This window comes from Strigops habroptila, chromosome 1 (genome assembly GCF_004027225.2).
Source record: "Strigops habroptila isolate Jane chromosome 1, bStrHab1.2.pri, whole genome shotgun sequence".
Lineage (NCBI taxonomy): Eukaryota > Metazoa > Chordata > Aves > Psittaciformes > Psittacidae > Strigops > Strigops habroptila.
This window is the reverse complement of record NC_044277.2, coordinates 51826370-51848675: the sequence shown is the minus strand read 5'-3', so window position 1 is coordinate 51848675 and position 22306 is coordinate 51826370. Positions and strand designations below refer to the sequence as shown.

Here is a 22306-nt window from a genome sequence, read left to right as displayed (position 1 = left end):
GAACATCAGGCAGTTTCTTACATATCTCTTATTTCATTCCTATTCCTTTGTGATTTCAGGTTTATTTTTCAGCACCTGCTACTAGCCCTTCTGCTGATTTCAAAAGTTCTGGTACCTGGTGCCCAGTGCTACACACCACCATGCCACAGCAGCACTACAAACCTTCAAGAAGCTTACGTAAGTAACTGGAATTTACTTAGAATAAGTTCCTACTTAGTGAAACTATGTCTCTAATGAAGCAGAATGAATGTTGTACAGAGCTGTAACGTGCTCCCTACTTACTTAAAAGCAAAGATATTTTGAAAAAGGAGAATTTACTTATTTCCAACTTGAGTTACAAATTCAGGAACCAGAATGAAACAGAGCACAGTAATAGCAAAGAACTGATTCTGTTTAACCTACAAACACTAGGTTTGACTCTCCCATCATCCTAGCAATGTAATTCCTGGGCAATTCCTACTAAGTCAGTCTAGTTACACCAGTGTAAATGAGAAGAGAATTAGATTCATTGTTTCCAACAAAGAGCAGGGAGTAATTACACCACTGTTTCTACACATACTATTATTAAGCCATCAGTAACTCCCAACTATACTAAGCATTACATGCAATATGGGTAAATGTACATTTTCCATGATTTATTGATGGTAATGGATTAAAAAAAGATATAGCTGTACTGAAATCAATCCATTATTTTTGAATTCTGCTAACACTGCAGAAAGGCTGCTGAAAAAAATAGGAAATACAATTTCTTAATTATATGCCATCAATGTAAAAGCATATTTACTAATTAGCCCCTAATGCTGCTATTTCAGTATAGTCATCTAAGGTTTTACAGCACAATGTTTAAAATGGGTCTTTTTAGGTCAGAAGGAATGACCTGCAGGTGGTCTCATAAAAGCTCCAATACAGGCAACTGGGATTACCATAATTACTTTGCCACTCTACAAGTAGTTAATGGGATTACACCCTAAGGCTACCCACTTGTTCACAGTGCTCAGTGCAAATTTTCGGAAAGAATCTGGGTAAGCACAAATGCTTTAATGATACACTTCATAATTTCAACTACTACACCTCAAAAGGAGCACTAATAAATTAAAACTCCCTAAATTAAAGAAGTTGGAAAAATCTAATAACTTCTTTGGCTTCCTGTACCTCCTGCCACTGATGCAGTCAGTCTTCCATCTGCCTCCTTCAGGCAGTCTCCATGCTTCCTCATTTTCACTGCTGTTAGGTGTGAAAGATGCTTCATCATTTCTACTGGGGCTCATAGTCCACATTTTCTTTCTTTGCTGACTTCTCTTTGTGATATTTCCATTTTTGGCCACCTCTTTTATTTACTTTTATTTTTCATGCTTGAACTGAAATAACCTCATCTCTTCCACCATGCCTTATAATTATATTCTCATCTCACCCACTCTGTTCTGTTCTTTATCTGTCCGTTCAAATAGCTCATCTCAGTTTTAATGCTACAATTTGTTTTGTCTTGTTATCTTCACACAGTGGCTATTTGCAACCTCCTTCTCTTTGTCTTGTCCTGTTTCTCTCCATTTTTCCTAATCCACATCCATTAAAACCATATTCTTGCTTTTGGAAAATTGTTTCTTCATTATGGCTCTCTTGCATCTTCTACTGGTGACCTATTATTCCCCTATCTAACCCATAGCCCAAGCTTCTTCCTTTCCAATCAACACCTGCTCGTCTCACAGACAAGCAATCAAAATGGAATTTAAATATAATGAATGTTAAAAATTGGTTTAGCACAGTTTTCTATAATAAGAAATGCATTCTATTTACATTTAAGTGTTTCCTGCTGTTTTTAAAAACAGTCCTCCATATGTTGGAATATACATATTTTATGTGTTCATTTTAATGTAAATCTCTCGTATTTTGCAGTAAGTATGTTTTTAGAAAGCAATCTCCACAAAGGAGGTAAATAGCCAGTATGATGCTCATACTTTAAAAAAATCTTGAAAGATATACAGCTCTAAACAATGTATTTTTGGGAAGTACTTAAAACAACAGTCAACAAGTAACTGGTTAATTAGCCCTGGCTTCTGTCATTCCATTGTTACAGCTGGATAGACTCTTAAGATTTACATAAACAGAGTCTATTTATTGAACCTCTTATCGACTTTAACAGGCTATGGGTGATACTCGTACTGAATTAGCAACTGCAGGTCCTTATTCCATACATCGAGCGTGCAAATGTTTTTTATTGTGAAATACCTTTGACTATCAGTTCTGCGTAGTTTGATACACCAACTCCTCCTTCTGTCCGAATCATGCAGCGATAGTTGCCAGCGTCCCGCTTTGTGGCATTTACCACACTGAAAAGAGCTACAAATCGGCGAAAGTTAAACACTTTTATGTCCTTCAGAGGTGCATCCCTTACATAAATACCCTAGGTGAAGAAAGAAAAATAAAGAATATTGTTAGTCATACTTAAGAAAAAAAAACCACTGCCAACCAATTTTATTTATCTGAAGTTCCCCAAGAGGGGAGGCAAGATAAAAGCAGAAGTCTGTATGTTACTTTTACAGATGTTTACTCTGTGTGAGACTTTACTGCCTTCCCATGTGAGTTAAACCATTCGTCATCAGTGGGCAACCACTCATCTGGAACAGCTGCTTTCAACTCTTTATAGATTAACTAATAGAAAGATTTAGGAGCAATGTAACATTTACTTGCTTGGCTTGCTTTACACAAATATTTAAAGTTATTTCTTTTAAAGAAACATGAAACCCAGCACACTCAGTGTCTGCTTTCTCTTCCTGTTCTGCATCTGCTACTTGGTGTATGCATCTTGCACAGCTTGCACAGAAACATGAGTGGATGGTTCTCATATAGCAGCACCTACAGATGGGGTTATCAGTGACTCAGGTGGAAGAAACTAGGCACAGGTTTACCAGGCAAATGACCACAAGGCTGAAGCTGTCTCCATCCCTCACTTCCTTACTGTGATACTGGAAACTGAGCAGTTTCTACTTTAGTGCAGTGTCTCATCTTCAATTCAACATATTGTGCATCTTGTGCACGCAGGGCACAAGAAAATGAGCTGTGTAACAGCTGAGGAGCACAAAGTGCTTATGTGTGCATAAGTCCCATGCTACCAGCCTGCTCCCTCATGTGCTCCAGTGCATGGCTGGAGGAGTGAAAAAGTGAAGGTAGCAGACATGAGAGAGCAGAGATGACACCTTGTCATGTTCTCTGACACAAAGATGAGGGCAGCGAGACTTGGCTCTCAGATCCTCATCAGAACATGTGTTCCACCTGCCCATGAAACAGGATCCATGTCCTATGAATACACACAAACCCTCAGAAAATGTATCAACATCGAATTTCTAAAGGTGGCTCGAAGAAACACATATAAAAATCCAGTGAAAACATTTACTCAAACAAGCAAACAACAAAAATGCACTTTTCACAGAAATGTATATTTCAACAAACCAAAGACTATAGCCATCATCAAAACATCAAAAGAAACTGGAGAACCCCAATAAGCACCTCCCAAAAGATACTCTCCAGGAAGGCATATGCACAGTATGATGCTATGTAATGATACTGGTTGGTTGGGTTTTTTATATTTTTTTGTTATGGCCTTTACTTACCACTATATTGAGAGTACTCTTAAAATACCAGCTATAACCCAGAAAGTTTCAAGTACCAGGCACATAAACTCACCCATAAATCACAAAACCACACCAAAGTTCATCATACCATTAATGCCAAAGAAACAGCACAAGTAACAGTAAATAGTGGATTACTCTACAGTAAGGTAGTTATTTCCTCTTAAAAAATAAACATGGGTGATGCACAGCTTATTTAAAAAGAAAAAAAAAAAAAAAAACAAAAACAAAAAACTTGTAAGATGCCCAAAGAAGAATGTACTATTATGCCCTAAAAATTACTCAGTCTTAAATTATTGCTTGGGAAGTACTTCAGGCAATTACCAGCTCCTTCAAATTCCTAGAATTCTGAGCTGCTGATAAACTGGCTTCTCTGATGTGGCATGACCGTTACCAAGAACAACACTTGGAAAGAAACATTTCACACTACTACTTCAAAACTACTGTTTTTATGACTGTGATATCCTTCTAGCAAGAATGGCTGCAGAGAGCAGGAAGCAAGCAGAGCAGGTTAATTGATTTTGGAGAATTAGTATTTCTTAAAAGCAACGTTATATTTTACCTAAGACAATAACTGATCAATCCTAATTGTCAGAGCTGCTGACCAGTCACAAACCACATTTTAAAAGTTTCATTTTAAAGTATATTTCTGCAGCTTTCAGGCTCCGTAAGGACTCTGTGCATAGCCAAGTCACGTGCTTACATTACATCCACTCACCCTAGTTTTCCCTTTTTTATTGGTTGCAACATCAGGAAGCTTTATGCAGGCTACTTTACCCTGCCAAGAAACAGGGTAAGTTATTCCCTAGGGAACAACATACTGCCACACACTGCTTGAGTACCTAAACTAGCTCAGCTCATTTAGAGTGTGAACAAGCCCCTCTGCACTCTAGCCTGCACAGTACACCCACCCCTCCATGTAGGGCAACTGCATCCAGACTTTACCAGGACTCTCATAAATTACAACACAACTGAAGAACCATATGAATATTTTAAGAATTATTTCTTGCTGTTCCCACCCAACAAAAGCTACAGGATGCTGCTAAAGGGACAAAGAGGTGAAGGGAAAGGACCAGGCAATGCCATGAGGCAGTATAATTTCTGCCTTAGCTGCAGCTCACAAAGAGAGGAGACCATGGAAAGGTATGATGCATGCACACTCCCCGCTGACCCCAGACACAGAGAGAACTGTTTCCTGCCACACATCAGGTCTCCCAGTGGCCAGTAGAAATCCTGAACAACACAGCCTGGGTTGTCATATAAATGGCCAGCAGTCCACAAAGGGAACTGCTCAAATACCTGCTCCCATAGGAAGTATTTCTCATCTTTTTTGTGCCTATGTAGAGTGAAAATTGGAACTATTCAATGCTTTGCAGCTTTTGTAGTAAGTTATTATTTCACTGGGGTCCCATAATCTTTTCCACCTTCTGCTGATTCTTGAATACACTAATCTCACCTGATTTCAACTCTTTTAAATGCTGATCTATAACAGGAAATCTTAGTTTGACCAAATAATTGACTTACATGGCCATGCAACACATGCTATGCATTCATGTCAATAATTATGAATCAAAAAGAGTTAAGACAAAGCACATTTCAGAGGCGCATATTATTTTGATCAAACGAATAAGCTACACGAGCCTTCAGTGTAACTCATCTTAGCTCTACAGAGATTAGTGCATTTCTGTCCCCCATCAAAATCCAGATGTGAAACAGGTTATGAGCGGTGGATTCAAAATTCATGAAGGAGCTCCAGAATAAAATGCCTTTATTATTTTTATAATATAGCTGTAAAATATATGTCAGATTATTACTAGTAAAGGTTATCCTGACTGGCTTCTCTTAAACATTAAACTCACAGAGACAAAGCGTAGACTGTCTAATTATAAGTTAGAACTTAAATTGTTCACAGAAACCAATAGCAAATTTCCTACTAGAAGTCATAGGTGAAAAAACCCATCCAAACAAAAAAACCCCAAACAAACAAAAAACCCCAAACCCACAGATTTTCTTCTTGCAGACTAAGAAATATAATGGCTTTACTTTCCCAAGAGAAAAAAAAAAAACAACCCAGCTCAAGAGAGCAAGTCTTCCCTCTCTTCTGGGACGACAGCAAATGAATAGGAGAGCTGCATAATTGATTTAAACCTGAACATAAAGGAATGGTAATGAAGGTAATGAATTCAAGTATAAGAAAAGTTCATTCCACAGGCATTGGAGAAGAGAGCTAAAAAGGCTGCACAGAAAAAAAAAAAAATTTAAAAAATCCTACACCTATAACCTCTCTCAGACTCTTATTTTAGCAACGCAAAAATTGCAAAAGACTATTTTTAGTCTGAAAAAAAATGCTATTTATAATTTGATATATATGTTTGATATATAAGTACAGAACATCTTCTGTTTTAACCATACAGACACGGCCAGCTTCGCTCCCTTTATTTGTGATTCACATTTGTCTTCAGGAAGGTGCACAGGTATGACAGTGGTCACTTTCATGGTTTTAACTATCCAAAATTTGGAGGAGAGTGTCAATAATATTTTCTTTTCCATATTTAACAGGTATGTTTAAGCACACGGTATGAAAAATGACAAGCTCTCAGTACTGATTGTCAATAGCTATTTCATTTATAATGGCTAGAAATAACTTACTGATATCAAAGTAACATTCATTTATTGAACATATAAGTTCATCTCACTACATTATTTTTTACAAATTATTATTTTTAGTAGCATTCACAAGTTTTTAACACTCATTAATGCAACATTCTGAAGACCCCTTCATATCTTTTTTTTTAAGATAGATTCTGAAATTTACCAATATGTCTTGCAAACTCCCACTTTTTATGTGGAAGCCTGAGTCTTCACAAATACATAGTATTTTACCGAGAATTAAACAAAAAATGACAAGTCTGTAATTTACTAATCCTGTTCCACAGAATACTATAAAACTCATGATTTACAATGCAACACTGTGGTACTCTATATTAGAACTCATTAAACAGCTTGTTGGAGCAAATTTGTAGTATTAGCCTCTTTTCTGGATGGGGTTTATTTGTTCATTTTAAATACAATTCAAAGATAAATATGGTTCTTCTTACTTTTTTTTACTTCAGCCCTGCTTTGCCATGTGAAAGAAAGACTGAGGCTTTACCACAGATTAAGCCTGCAAGCTTTTCCTGCCTCTGGGACTCGGAGAACTGTGTGAACAGGACTCTTCAGACTTAAGAAAGAGGAACCTGCCATAATCATTTAATGTTAGACCTGTTTGGACTACAAAGGCCATGTCCCCAGGGCAGAGCTATCTAACCTTCTTAGAGCAGAACACTTTTGACTACAAAACAAAAGATTGCAAGATGTTGAGATCCAAACCCAAAAATAACAGGTTCTACTGGCTGCTGAGCAACCTGTAACATTTTCAAATGCTCAGAGAAAGCTTTTCAAAAAAACAAATACACATATTTAAAAATGCTATTTAAGACAACTAATGAAAATATGTAAGTGGTAAATCACTTGTAAGAATAAATTTTCTGTTAAACAATATGTTACTTAATACATAGGGATACGAAAAAAAAATCTTAATTTAACATCAGGATATACACAGCTTGAAAATCCACATTCCTAGTAACATCATATTAAAATGCATATAGAGACAGCTTAAAGCACTTTAAAATGCGTATTATTTTTCCATTTTAGACAATCTAGAATGAAAATAAATAAGCTGATGGTTATTTAAATGAGACTTACAGTCTCTTTTACGCAATGAACTAACTCTAAGTTTTCTAAATGAACAGCAATTTAACACCAAGATATATATTAAACCTTTCAGAAATACTTTTAACAAAAATGCAGCAGTAATTCAAAGGGATTGAAGTTCTGGGATGTTATATCCAGTAATACCACTGCATTAATCCCTCTCAGGGCATATTTCAACAATTCTAACAGAGGAGACTTAAAAGGAACCATCAGTCAGTCAGTCAACCTCTGTCCATACAGGTAGACTAAGCAGCTTTTCATACATTTAATAAAAGAAAGGGCTTGCATTATCCCAATTTCAAATATGCACATTTATAAAATTGTGATTAGAGTCATACCAGTGGGATCTCAAATAACGTCAGCAGTGCCAAAAGTAATTTTGTTTAAAATATGTATAAAATCTAAATCAAATAGTAATTAATACCTCAACAAAATTGCTTTGCAGGGTTCATATCATTCCAATAATTAAGACAGTTGGCTCTACCTCGGAATTTCTAGAACTGCTTTCATAACCAAGACAACTGTTTGTCAGTCTAGATTAGAACCACCACAGATCCTGTGATTATCCTGTATTACACATCTGCGTAAGTTAACAAGTGTGTTTCATTTAAGTAATGAGGCCGTGCTGGAAAAAGATTATTATTGTCCTATTTGGAATTATTCTGCTATGAGCCAGAATTGCACTCTGCATGTGTAGCTAATGAGCATTCAAGCAAAATGTTATTATTTTACCGTTCAAAAAAAATTTCAGCTTTCAATATTTTAATGTTTGGTAACTGAGCCTCTTCTTTGAATCACATAGCTCTCTGTAAATCCCTGTTTATTATGACTAAACCTAAACGCTGGCTGGAGCTGCCAGGTAATATTGTAAAATATTACTAAAGTTACACATCGAGTAGTCACACTCTCAAATATTAAGCAATGACATCTATTTGAAGATACAATTAAACACACAGAAAGTACACGAAGATAGTATTTCATTTTTTGGAGTCATTAAAATCAGTGTAATTTACTCAAAGCAGTTACTCTGCACATACAGAAATTGTTTTCCATCATTCTGACAGGAGCAAATCTGTTATTACTACACAGAGATTTTAAGATTTTAAAAAGAAAAAAAAGAAACCAAAACCCAAAACAACACCCCCCCAATCTATTTTTTAATTTTACAGTAAATTCCAGAGTGTTTGAGAAGAGTTATTATTATCTAACAATTTGTCAGTGCTCATAAAATATATAAAAATTCCATATCTTCTTTCTATTCATCTTTAATAGCACACAATAGAATACAAAATTACTTGTAGGAAGCTATATCCTCAGAAACATCTGGAGAAAATGGAGCACTGTGAAATCTCTCTGTAATGGAGAGGTTTCTACTTTGGACAGAAGTTGTGTCAATGATCTATGTATCTGCTAAGTATTTTGTTGAATTCGTAGCCCTACTTATAAAGTCATTTAATCTAATACTGTATCTTAATTCTTTGAAAAGCACAACACTAAGTACCTTTCATTATCCTTTTATTTGTATTAAAAATTCCAAGAGTTAGGATGAACACCTTGCTAAAAAGATGAAGATAACATACATTTTTTTATTGTATTATTTTATTTATTGATTTTAAATACTCTGGTTTGACATTCTGCAAATGCCAGGCTTACAGAGGGGCTGGGAAGGAGCAAAGCAATGAGGGGAAAATGAGAAAGTAAAGACCATTAGCATAGTATTCATCTGTACACACAATGCAAAATATAATAATGCAGGCATTTGTCTGCCTTTTCTATCCAAGCACATAACAGGACAGCTAAAAAACAGTGCGCTCATGTCCCACATTCTCTTCACTGGAAAAGTGTTACCTTGTTGGGAAGAAAAGCAACATGGTTTGAAGGAAGACCAACATGCAAATTCTGGGGACAACCAAAGTTTTAAACAACCAGAATAGCAGGCAAAACCAAAGAGATACTAAGTCCTACAAAGCAAGTAAGAAGTAGCCAAGAAAGTAGCATACACATACATGACAATGAGAAACCATGCCCTGTTAAGTGCAAGGCAATGGCCTACTGAAAAGATTCTTCTAAATGGAAGGAATGAATGGTAAGAAGAGACACATGCCTGTGGTTAAAGGGAATTATAGTAAACCCCTCAACAGTGAGAGTGCAACTGGTGAATAAATACAACCATAGCAACAATAGGCTAAATACATAAGGTATACATTAGTTCATGTAAGAGGGAAGCTAATGTAGAGGGGTTTGGCTGGAGGTGTTTTGCCAAGCTGCCACTTGACACTCCGATAGTACACAAAAGCACCTACTGAACAAACCCATACCTTTTTTTTTAATATTCAAAAGAACATCTTCTTTAGGCCTATCTCATTGTACAGTTTACATTAATAGTTCCACCTGTTTGTGTTACTAAGTTGTTATATATGCATATGATTTAATTTTAACAGGTAAAATACTGCTTCATTATCTTAGCACTCAAGAATGGCTGAAACATTTTTTCCTCAAGTGCTTCCAGATGTAGCAATGAAAATGGTAATCATATGAAAGCCTCAAAGTTTACAGCATAACAAAAAATTCTTACAAAACTCTAGGACTTTGGTTCACCTTATGGTATACTTCATGTAATTCACATTAAGAAGCATATGCGTGCACGCACACACAAACCATTTTGTATATCCTATAAATATACTTTATTTTCATAATTTGCCAGGAGTCATTACACTGGTTCTACATTCTCACAAGGATATTTCTGATACCTCTCATTTGTGTGTGTGTGTATTCCTATGGAAAGCAATTTGCTTTCCAGAACTCCCTCTGACACAGGATTATATCTCTACCTTTGAATAACAATAAATAATGCATACAGGTTTTGCAGTTTTGTAGGTAGAGGAATAAAATCTTTCATACTCTTCATACCTTCAGCAAAAGATTACTGAAGATACACAAAAAGATACACTGAATAAGGTGAAAGGCAGCTTTCAGGAGAGACAAGAAGAAAAGCGAAATCCCTTTTTAACTGGTTATAAACTGTTTACATAGGGTAGAGAAGAGTGGCCATTAGAGTGATACTATTCAGTTTGTTGGCTGCAAATGAAGTAGCATGTGTTCAGCATGCATAAACCATTAGGTATGAAAGATTTCACTCTCTCCCCTTCTATCAAAGAATACTCATTAACCTCTCGCTATTGGCAAGTCTGATGATGCCATTTATTACAGCTGTCAGATGCATTCAGAGATCCTATTGTTATTTGCTTACCTTCAACAAATTATTACACTTAGGTCTGTATTTCTGCAATATATGTTATGTGCCTGAGAATTACATTTCAAAATAATGATTTGAATTTCAACCATGTTTTAGTATGAGGCTAGGAAAAACACAGTACTTCAGTGAAATGATGACCTCTCTTTCTCATCAACTGTAGATTTCCACTGTTTGAGGAACCTCTCTCAAAGAAAGGCTACCCACACTGAGTCAAGGTACAAGTCCCTGAAAAACGCAATTGCCACATTTAGTGATGCTATAACAAATCTTTAGAAATTATTATCAAAATATTCAGTTTTATAGTAAAACTATGCCTCTGTCATGTCACTTAAACTGTTTCCAGGACTCTTCTGTTTACTGATATTCTTGATGCCTAAACTTAGTCTTTGAAAAGGTCAATTCCCCAAAGTACTGGCCACTCATAGTTGCAACTAACATCTGTGGACACATGATCAGTGCCTTACATGCAGAGAATCAGGTCCAGATGTCTCAGAGACTGTTTCCAAACACAAGGGATGCATTTTGATTTTGTTTATCAGTGTCTATGATCCTCAACTATTAAATGAAGATCATATCAATCCATCCCACAGAAATAACTTAATATTGTGAAGCACTAAGATTAACAGAAAATATTCCATTAGAAAATTAATAAACCTGGTTTCAGAATTTATTTGTATAGTATTTAGTTAGCAAAATGAGGCCCTAAATATACTTGTGTGAAGAAACCCACACACTAAGGAGCTACTCATCAACTGAGGATGTCCCCTATACTGAATGAGATGGGGATTTTGCAGGAAGAAAGATGTTAATATGTAGCTTAAAAAAAGGTAGGCTTAAAGGGTTCAAACTTTTAAATGCAGAGACACAACTTTTCCCAAGTATTGCCTTGGAAACATTATTCACTTGATAACAATTTTTATTTTGGTTACTATTTAATATAATATTTTGTACATGTAAATATTCAATACATGACAGTTCAAACTTCATACACTTCCAGAGAAAAAAAATCTATATATGCGTATATCTCAGGCTTGCAGTGCAAGAAATTTATTTGTTTTTAAATAAATCTTTATTTTTCTAAACTTCATTCTAACTTGCAAGCTACAATTTAGATTCCTGGCTTAAAGATGTTTGTTGAAAGCAAAATATTTGCTTTTTCAGTCTTTTAGGCTGCACCAAAAGAAGGTTACTTCCAAAGATGAATTCTGCTCTCTTTCTCCTATAATACAGATTTGTGTTTCTTGTGCCAATCTACTAAATACTAATAATAGCACAAGCTTTTCAGAAGATGTTGTCTCAGCTGCTTTCACTTGACTATTTACTGTCCTGTGTTCCACATGTTAATTTCTTTCCAAATTTTAACTTTGGCTCCCACCTACAAATGATTTGGGTTTGTTTGCTTGTTTCTTCCGAAGTGTATTTCTATTCCTTGGGATTCCCAGCTCCTTTAGTGCCTAGTGCTTTATCTTATTATTGGTGTCAACTTCTGGAGCTTGTAGTATCAAGTAGGAATTTGTTTAATTAAAAGAAGGAAAAAAAAAAGAACATAGCAATTGCTATAATTCCCACTGTAAGGGCTATATTGTATAGCCCTTACAGCAGAAACACAGGAAAGAGCACAGGAATGGCATTTTTAATCCATCATTCAATGGAACAGAAAGAGTCATCCCATACTGACAAATGAACTGCGTTGTCCACAGATGTGTTAAAGAAAATGTAAGCAGATGGGACACATCTATTAATTATAAATACTCCTTCATTAGTGTCATCAGATTTATTTTTAAATATGTTTAGGTTTAGAACATAACCTAATGGGGATGTGAATTCATAGACATACAATCTAGCCAATGACCTTACTGGACACTAGTTACAAAAACAAAAACAGAGTTGTATGATGCTGTGTGGTGTTCTTGAGTCCTTTTGTTTGACTTTAAATAATATCACTGAAAATACCTACAATTTCTTGTCAAATTATCTGACAAGCTTGCAACCCTCGCTCATGCATTAGGGTTCTGAGCTGCCCAGCAGGATCAGGAAAAATATTTTTCTTGCAAAACACTGCACTGTGGAAAACAGCTTTCTGTCTTCCGTCTCCCCAAAGAGTAAATATGGATCACAGCATCATGAAACAAATTTCATGGCTCAGTGGCCTAATTTGGGCAGCTAACCTATACACTGTGGTTCCCCCATCACACTTCCAATTGCAAAAAATTCCATAATACTCCATAAATTAATAGACTCCATATTCCATTAGAAATAAAAATGCAATAGGCTTGAAAAGAAAAAAAAAAAAAAAAAAAAAGAAAAAAGGAGGGATATAAAATGTGATCTACAGATTTCACTTAAGACTGCTTCAAAGCCTGGGCATTATTACACTAAGAACATCTATGCTGTTTCCAACAACTACTCAGCCAAGACAAGGAGACTAAAATAACCAATCAAGCTAGGATTATTTATTTATTTTAAGGAAGATCTACCCTTTGCAGTCTGTAAAAGACTTCAAAAAGTAAAATATTTGTTTGCCAGAAAAAATCTGTACTACTAAACTTGAAGTCTTCTCTTGCATACAAGGTGAGAGGTACTAGATAAAAGAGATAGAAGTACAGGAGTAAAATCCTACCACTCCTGAAAACAGTCAGAAATGTCATTGGACTCAGTGGGTTTGTAATTTCACTCTGTCAATTTACCTGTACTTCAGACTAACAATGTGAATCTGAAAACAAATGACAGGTCCCGGAAATCACTTGAGAGCAAATTATCTCATGATATTTTGGAATTGTAAATTCCAAACAGATTAGGCCTCCTGATATGACTTACAAGGCAGAAATGCTTCAGAAGCCCCTGATAAAATCACACAACGAGATATATTTATTTATTTACTGTGGCTTGTCCTCAGGGTTTTATAAATCTAAAGGAAAAAACAAAACGAAACGAACAAACAAAAGAAAACAAAAAAAAAAAAACCAAAACCCAAAACAAGCAAACAAAAAAACCCCACAACATAAAAATAATTCTAGAATGGGCTTAATACTACTGGTGGACAAAGTAGTCATATCAGAGAGGTTGCATGACCCATCTCTAATACCACTAAAACCTATTATCTGAGTGCTAGCATAAACGTCTCCAGAGAACAGTGCTCATTTTATTCTGGCTCTAGTGTACATCTTTCATTAAGATGTTTTCTAGTTGAATATTGCTTCTTTCTGGGCAGGAAAGAATCTTTAAGATCCATTTAACGAGTCATATGACATAGAAGATATGATGTTTTCTGACAGCTATTACAGATAGCTGCATTGTACTCATGGTCCTGTGGCAGTGTCATGAGACGTTATAAGCAGGCATATACAAAATTCCTTAATATCACACCATGAAACCAGATGGTCTCAGTCGATTGATGGAGAACTGCAAGGCTTAGGGATCTGTTACCAGACAGTGACTTAGTACACTAAAATACAGCTAATCCTGTTGGGAACTGTATCTCATAGCCTTGATTTGCAGCGTCCTACACATGAAGCTGTCTGATCAGCCTTACAGTAAAGTTGCAGCAGACATCTGTGGAAACTGGCAAACAAGTACAAAAATAAATCAAAGCTATCCAGGAGACCCTGTCAACTTTTAAGACGTTCTTACACAAAGGCACACCTGGAATTTGCACAACCTTGGACTGATTACCAGAGGGACCTGTATGTTGAATGGGCAGGATAAGTAAACAGTGGCCCTGCAGGAAGATAAAAATCCTCAAGAAGTCAATCTATCTCTACTTTCTCATTCTTCATACATAGGAAAAAGAAAATAAATCTCATACTCATGTACATGATTTTACATTCCACGCAAAAAAGTTAAAGCTGAAGTTATACTGTCCTGAAATATATGGAAAAACTGAATGGAATCAGGATTTCCCTACATTGAAGTCTACCTTCAATTTTACAAAAGAGCATTATGCACAGGTTCAAAGGCTCTACAAAGGTTATCGCTGACGAAATAACAACCCACTATTTTCCCATACATGCTAAACTCTTTTCGTGACTGGAAAAATCATTCTTTCAAAAAATCTCAGTGGCTTAGGAAAGACAGGAGTCTAATTTTACCAGTTCAACACTGAAATACTGGCTTTAAAGGGCTGGAGCGTTAGAGAAATATCAGCCTTAAATCAGCACAGAGATTGAAAATACCCTGCAAAAAAAAAAAAAAGAAAACAACAGAGATTTCCATTGTCCTCTACTGTACTTGATTAGGCTCTTTCTGGATAGACAGTTCATCATTCATATAGAGATAAATATGAGTCTTCGCTTTTGAAGTGGTTTTACTTATTTGCTTGTGCACTGTTTTCTTATAACTACTCGTTTGTTTAACCTGTCATACTTAAAATGAACCATTTCGGAAATGCTTGATGAAATTTTGCACCAAGTGCAATGTCAAAGGAAGACTATAGTAAAAGCCTGAAATTGTTTAAACAATAAAAATAGAGAATTTCATCTCTAAGTCCCACCTGTTACTACTGCTTCAATTTCTCCTATTCCACCTTCTCCACATACTGCACTTTCATCCGACTCATTTCCTTAGGCATTATTTTAGGCATCCTTATTTCCTTCTCACAGACAATGTCCCAGTTCTAGCATGCTTTTTTTCATGTATGGAAAGCATAGGGAACTGGAGGTTAGTATATCCTAAAGCTAAATCCAAATACAGACTATTGTTTGCTGTAGAGGACAGACAACTCTGGAATGATGGCAGTAAGACAAGACAGCAGGTAAACTTGCATGCCCATTACTAAAATAGATCAAGTAAGATGCATGGTTTTAATACAAAGTTACATATATGGATAAGGGGAGACTGTCTTTACTGAAAGAAAATGAGTCGGAGACAGTCTTTAAATCAAGGTCTGACACCTATCTAGAAGTTACATTACTGAAAAAGTAAAACATTACGGACTCAATGAATATAGGCAAGATTCTTTGGCTCTATAATACAAAAGGTCAGATCTGACTGTCATACTGGTCTTCTCGAGACTTAAAAAGTAACAATGCAATTGTAGCTGAAAATACGAAACAGAGATAGAGGTAAACAGTGTAAATCATTACATGTAATGTTGCACTTAGCCAGCATAGACATGACAAAGCCATGTGCTCTTCATTGGCCTTTCTCTTGGCCAAGAGAGCCTTTATTCATGATTGTCACAAGTAACCAAAACGGTAACTTTATTTTTAATAAGGCATCCCATTGGAACAAGAGGAAAATCTTCCAGTATAATTTTCTACAGTAGAACATCTAATATGCAGCAGTTCAAAGGGGCTATAAAAGCTAATATTGACGAAATGGACAGCCCTATCATTTTCATGTTTTACATTTCTTTTAGAGTGACAAACTCTCCTCCCAGCGGATCTCATTGCATTAGTAAAGAAATTACCTGTAACCAGAGTCTGTCACCTGAGTCTGTTCCACCATTGGCAGTGCACTGAAAAGTAGCAAATTGTCCTGCATTGACTTCGACACTCTGAAGACGCAGGAAGTGAGGAGTTTTTGCTGTTGGAAAAAGAAAAGAGTACTGGAGTTACACAACATGGAAGTACTGGCTATGAACAATACACTGAGCAAATTAAATAGCCCTGCTTTAAAACGTTTAAATTATCGACTACACATTAGATTTTACATTGGTTTACTTCTGTAGCTGGGAAAGAGCAGAAGAGAAGGGTGCTCTTTAATTGTTCCTGCTGTGTAAATTATCTTAGCTCAGCACCCCTCTTGTAATAAAACTCTATTAATAAAGATCATATTGGAAACTAATTCTGTTTTGAAAAAAAAACCTATTAGATACTTACACTACTACCAACTAGACAAAACAGTAAGAAGTTGACTGATGTTGTCAGGGAAACAGGTTTTTCTTTTTAACCAGGTACAGTATCTATAGAGGAGATGCTTTAGAAATGTAGCACATAAAACAGCTAAAATACTAACACAACACTTCTCACCAACTACAGTTGTATTATTTAAATACAACGATTTTCAACAACACAGAAAAAAAAACCCAGCCCAAAAAACAATGCATTCTCCTTACCAATTTTCTTTTTTTATTTAGAAAACACTTCCAATAAAACTATATATAACCTAACAAATGAAATAAATATTCAAGCAAGAACTATGTCCACTGAAGGAGGAAAGAGAGTATGTGTATTTTTATTTTACTGGAAAGAGTCAACCACATGACACAGAAAAATATAGAAATTTGATACAGAAACTTATCCTTGAAAAGGCAGTAGTCCCAACCATTTAAATGCTACTGCAGGTAAGATGACTTTTTGCACTGACTAATACTAGCAGACATACCAGGCTCTGAACATTGCTTTCAGACATGGAAATGTTAGTGCTAGCAATAAGCTGGCAAAATAAACATACATTTTCTAGCAAAGCACCACAACCATTTAAAGTTTTGGTGACATTTTCTTAAAAGACCTAATCACGGGGAGAAATTGCAGTTGTTAAGAATTATAAATAACCAGCTACCAGAACTCAAGGAAAAGTTATTTAATATCCAGTTGTCGTGGTTTAAGCCCAGCCGGTAACTCAGAACCACGCAGCCGCTCACTCACTCCCCCGCTTCTTCCTCCCCCTGCTCCTGGAGGGATGGGGAGGAGAATAGAAAGAATGTAACTCCCACGGGTTGAAATAAGAACAGCCCAGTAACTAAGGTATAATACAAAACTGATACTGCTACCACCAATAATAATAATGATAAGGGAAATAACAAGGGGAGAGAATAAAATTGCTCACCACCCGCCGACCCATACCCAGCTCGAACCGAGCAGCAATCTCTGCCTTCCGGATAACTCCCCGCAGTTTATGTACTGGGCATGACGTGCTGTGGTATGGAATACCCCTTTGGCCAGTTTGGATCAGGTGTCCTATCTCTGCTTCCTCCCGGCTTCCCCTCCCGCCTGGCAGAGCATGAGACTGAGAAAAAACTTGGTTGGAGTAAACATTACTTCAGTTGTAACGTAAACATTACAACTAAAAACATTGGTGTGTTACCAGCATTGTTCTCAGGCTGAAAGTCAAAAACACAGCACCGCACCAGCTACTAAGAAGGAGAAAAATGACTGCTATAGCTGAACCCAGGTCACCAGTGTAAAGCAGTATAAGAAGGAGAAGATGGAATAAGATAGCTCCAATTAATGTCTAACTACAGAAGGAAATCTTTTCATTGTAACTGTCCTTATGGCAAATGATTCACTGCTACAGGTTGGGCGGAGAAGAGATTCAGAGCAGCCCTGCCGAGAAGGACTTGGGGGTGTTGGTTGATGAAAAACTTAACATGAGCCGGCAGTGTGCGCTTGCAGGCCAGAAAGCCAACCGTATCCTGGGCTGCATCAAAAGAAGCGTGACCAGCAGGTCAAAGGAGGTCATCCTGCCCCTCTACTCTGCTCTCATGAGAACTCACTTGGAGTACTGTGTACAGTTCTGGTGTCCTCAACATAAAAAGGACATGGAGATGTTGGAGTGAGTCCAGAGGAGGGCCACGAGGATGATAAGAGGGCTGGAGCACCTCTTGTATGAAGACAGGCTGAGAGAGTTGGGGCTGTTCAGCCTGGAGAAGAGAAGGCTGCGTGGAGACCTCACAGCAGCTCTCCAGTATCTGAAGGGGGTCTATAAGGATGCTGGGGAGGGACTCTTCCTTAGGGACTGTAGTGATAGGACAAGGAGTAATGGCTTCAAACTTAAACAGAGGAAGTTTAGATTAGATATAAGGAGGAAGTTCTTTACAGTGAGGGTGGTGAAGCACTGGAATGGGTTGCCCAGGGAGGTTGTGGATGCTCCATCCCTGGCGGTGTTCAGGGCCAGGTTAGACAGAGCCTTGGGCCACATAGTTTAGGGCGAGGTGTCCCTGCCCATGGCAGGGGGGTTGGAACTAGATGATCTTAAGGTCCTTTCCAACCCTTACTATTCTATGATTCTATGATTAGACATACTGCTTGGTTTTTTTCTTGAACACTTCCCAATTAGGATAGAGAGACTTACAAAATCATAGAATGGTGAGAGTTAGAAAGGACCTTAAGTTTATCTAGTTTCATCCCCTCTGCCATTGTCAGGGAGGCCTCACACTAGACCATGTCGCCCAAGACTCTGTCCAACCTGGCCTTGAACACTGTTCAGGGATGGAGCCAAAGTCTCCTTTTTCTTTGCCTATCTAACTATTAATGTCTGACTATCCAGTAAAATTCTTCAGTAGGTTCCCCATTTCTCAGTCAATTTCTTCTTTTTTACGTCTGCTTTTACCCTGCTTGGGTTTTTTTCTCAGTCATCTTAAACTCTGGAAAACTAGCCTTTCTGAATTACCATGTATGGCCTAAGTGGAGAGGGGCATTAGGTTTTAAGAACAAACACACACGCAAGAAAAACCTCACCCACCCACCACAATCTATCCCTTTCAGTTTTACGTGCCCACAACTTGTGTTCTGCTTGGTCTTAATCCATCCTACCCAGAAAACTGCCTAGCAAATATTTTTCCTATCTCAATTTGTTTTTAAAGAGTTAATCATTCCAAAAGAATTTTTTCTGGCAATATACAGAAATAATAGCATTATGAGTCTTGCAAATTTTTAGACACACAGTAGCTCTATTCCAATTTTCACACAATTTTCAATTTTCTTGTAGACAATATAACTGGTTTGATGTCTTAATTTCTAACATTTTAATTACTTGATCAAAGAACTTTTCATTAAAGCTTTTGCATTTCAGCACTACCACATTAGAACTCTACGCACTATGGGGTATAACTCAGTCTCCACACTAACAAGAGCTATTTGCAGGTTTTGAGAATTGATTGGTACAAATGCACAGATGAAACCTCTCAAAATCTGTATAAGAAAAATTATTACGCTAATAAAACACTGCCTTAGACTTACCCTATCTGAACCAAAGATAAAAATTCAAAATGCAGAACTACTGTCTAACAACATGAGAGCCTGCTGTGTTTATTAGAACTAAGTGATTCAGAAATAACAGTTGCTGATTCTGCATAACTGTCTCTGCATTTGAAGAAATTTCTGTATCTTCTTGCCACTAACACTAAAACCATTTTTATGAGGTGCTCTGTTACTAACAAATAATGTCTTTTTATTCTAAATCACAGCTCTTACAAGCCATAAAGAACGCATGCAAGCACAATATGTTGAACAATTACACTGAAGTTGGGTGTCTTTTTCCCCACTCAGTCATTTGGTCAGTAAGTTAACAACCCACAATTCCATGTATGATCTTAACACATATAACAAATAGCAGATATTGAAATAATTGTTTATCTAAGTAACCTGTTCAATTACATCCGGATTACCATATTAAAGCATTAATTTATAAGGTTTTGTTTTAACATCAGTTTTAAAAGAACTTAGGATAGTTAAGTATTACATATCCTTAATAATGGGAGAAGGAAACATACCTGAAACATAAGGAAGTAAAACAGTGGAGAAATTAAGCCATGAACCTCATGAAGCACCCTAAGTAACCTTGCTTAGCAAAGCTTCAGCCCTCAGCCAGCTGAGTTTTCTTCCTTCTAAGCCTCGGAAAGAAAAATCATATATAATCGGTTCTTGTGTATTTCATCTGCTTTCACTAATGTCTCAGCTTGTGGCTGCACAGATGTTTTCATGCAGACAAAAACTGGTCAACAAATCTTGATGACTTTTGTTCTGAAGGAGTCGTTAGATGGCTCTGGGGCTCATGCCAAGTGCTGTACATGAGGTGCATGTAAGAGATGTCTTTAAAGCCAATAAGGCGCAGTGCTCAAATGCTAGGAACATTTTGTATGTACTCAGCCTACATTTATAGCAGTGACATCATTGTTTTCTGATATTCTCCTTATCTTTTACTCTACATTTATTGAAGCATAGTGGCTCATTCATTTTAGAGGGCTAGCTTTAAAATAGCGGATAGGTACTTACTACATGGATGTCCTAAAACTTTCACTTCATCAATAGCCACATATCCTGGGTAACCTGAAGTGACCACTTCAAAAACAACCTGAGAAGCAAAAAGAGAATTTCAGTTAGCAGCTTTGTACCACAGGGAATATAAAAATATTCTGTTATGGAAAATCCATCTACTTTTTTAACATGTTGAGAACACTTTGAAAACAAAATACAATCAAAACCCCCTCAAAATGTGTTGTTCTTATCATTAAAATTAACGAGAACATAAATCACATTTTTTCATGTTTATACTATTTTTGGAGATTTACAAGTGTGATCACACATAGCTCACAATGAGGAAAAACCAAATCCCCCTAGTATTTGGTCTGCTAAAGTAGTTACCAAATAATCATCTTAAGTATTAAGATTTGTATTTTATTTTCAATTCTTTGTCTTGCACAGTAAACTCCTACTTTTATTTAAAAAAATACAGTTCGGCATTATACAGAGATTTGCATGGTATCAGACACAAACATACCTATTTTTATGAATGTATGTTCCATGCTCTTAACCTTCCACCAAATATAGTGAATTAAGTAAAGCAGATCCATCTGCCATGGTTTGTTTAATGGCTATAAAAAGGTCACAAAATAAATGGACCGTTCTTGTCATTAGAATTAAGTACATTCAAAAGTAAACCTCTCCAAACTTTGGCAGCCTTAGCTTTGAATATCCCAAGAATGTTTATGTGGAAAAGAAGAAAATATGCCAGTAACATTAGCAGGTACATTTCCAAGCCAATGCTCAGAACTTCATGATCAAATCCAAGTTGTGATTTTTTATTATTTATCCTTTTGCTTGGAAAGTTAATTCTAACTGCCTCTTGTAACTAGTCTCAGGAAATACACTGAGGAAGAAAGTTTAGAAACTATTTTCATGCACATGCTTTACTTGACCTTGGAACAGATGCAGAAGGACACTACGCATCATATCCTTTATGCAATTATTTCAGCAGAAAGAGAATGATACAGAATGAAAACATGTCACAAGGATAACATACAGCCCGTAATATTATATCGCAGATTCCTGGTGATGAATAAACACTGGCAGAGCACTGATTCTGATTTTAAAACAAACCTTGAGGTTAGCAAATTCTTCACCATCTCTTGCCTCTGCCTTCTCCCATCTTTCTCATTGCTATATCCGTGGACACCAATCCTATTCTTCTCCCTCAGACACTGTCTTCCTAAATGCCGTCCTTTTCTCCCTCCCAATCTCACTTGAATGAAATATGGCTTTAACTCCACATGGCTGACAAGGAAAAAAACTACTTTCCATTCTAGTTATGCCTCCTGTCTGCACAAAATTTTCAACCTACAGTGCCTATGCTGCTCCTAGATAACCAGGCAGCAACAAGAAAACACAAGACAGCAACAAGGAAAATTCAAAAGCCACCAAAACAAACTTTGCAGAAACAAGTTCTACAAGAAAAGAATTGGTCAGTCACAAGCCCCAGGCTGTGGCCTTCTAAATGCCTGATGGCCCTTAAAAGTTGGTATCACTGATCCACAGCAACAGAGAGAACAGGGCATGGATTTGTCTCTCAGCATTCAGTTGAGCATCCAGAGCAAAACCATTTAAAATTTCACAACATCCTTTTGCTACAAAGAAGAAGATCTCCTGGTGGAACAGGTCTTAGGAACTATCTTGGGAAGCAGAAGTTCTCGAAGACAAAAAGCAGAAGCTTTTACATAATAACTTGCATTCAA

The 22306-nt window shown here is 36.7% G+C and overlaps 1 protein-coding gene across 1 annotated transcript in view; it reads right to left on the bottom strand.

The window, feature by feature from the left end:
* PTPRM (protein tyrosine phosphatase receptor type M) overlaps positions 1 to 22306 on the bottom strand; it is a 443651-nt gene that overhangs the window by 260440 nt on the left and 160905 nt on the right. The window contains exons 4-6 of the mRNA XM_030477498.2: positions 20571 to 20649; positions 16043 to 16158; positions 2227 to 2401 (exon numbers count right to left, since the gene is read on the bottom strand). Of these exons, the coding sequence (XP_030333358.2) occupies positions 2227 to 2401; positions 16043 to 16158; positions 20571 to 20649 (370 nt within the window). The remainder of the gene's footprint in view (positions 1 to 2226; positions 2402 to 16042; positions 16159 to 20570; positions 20650 to 22306) is intronic.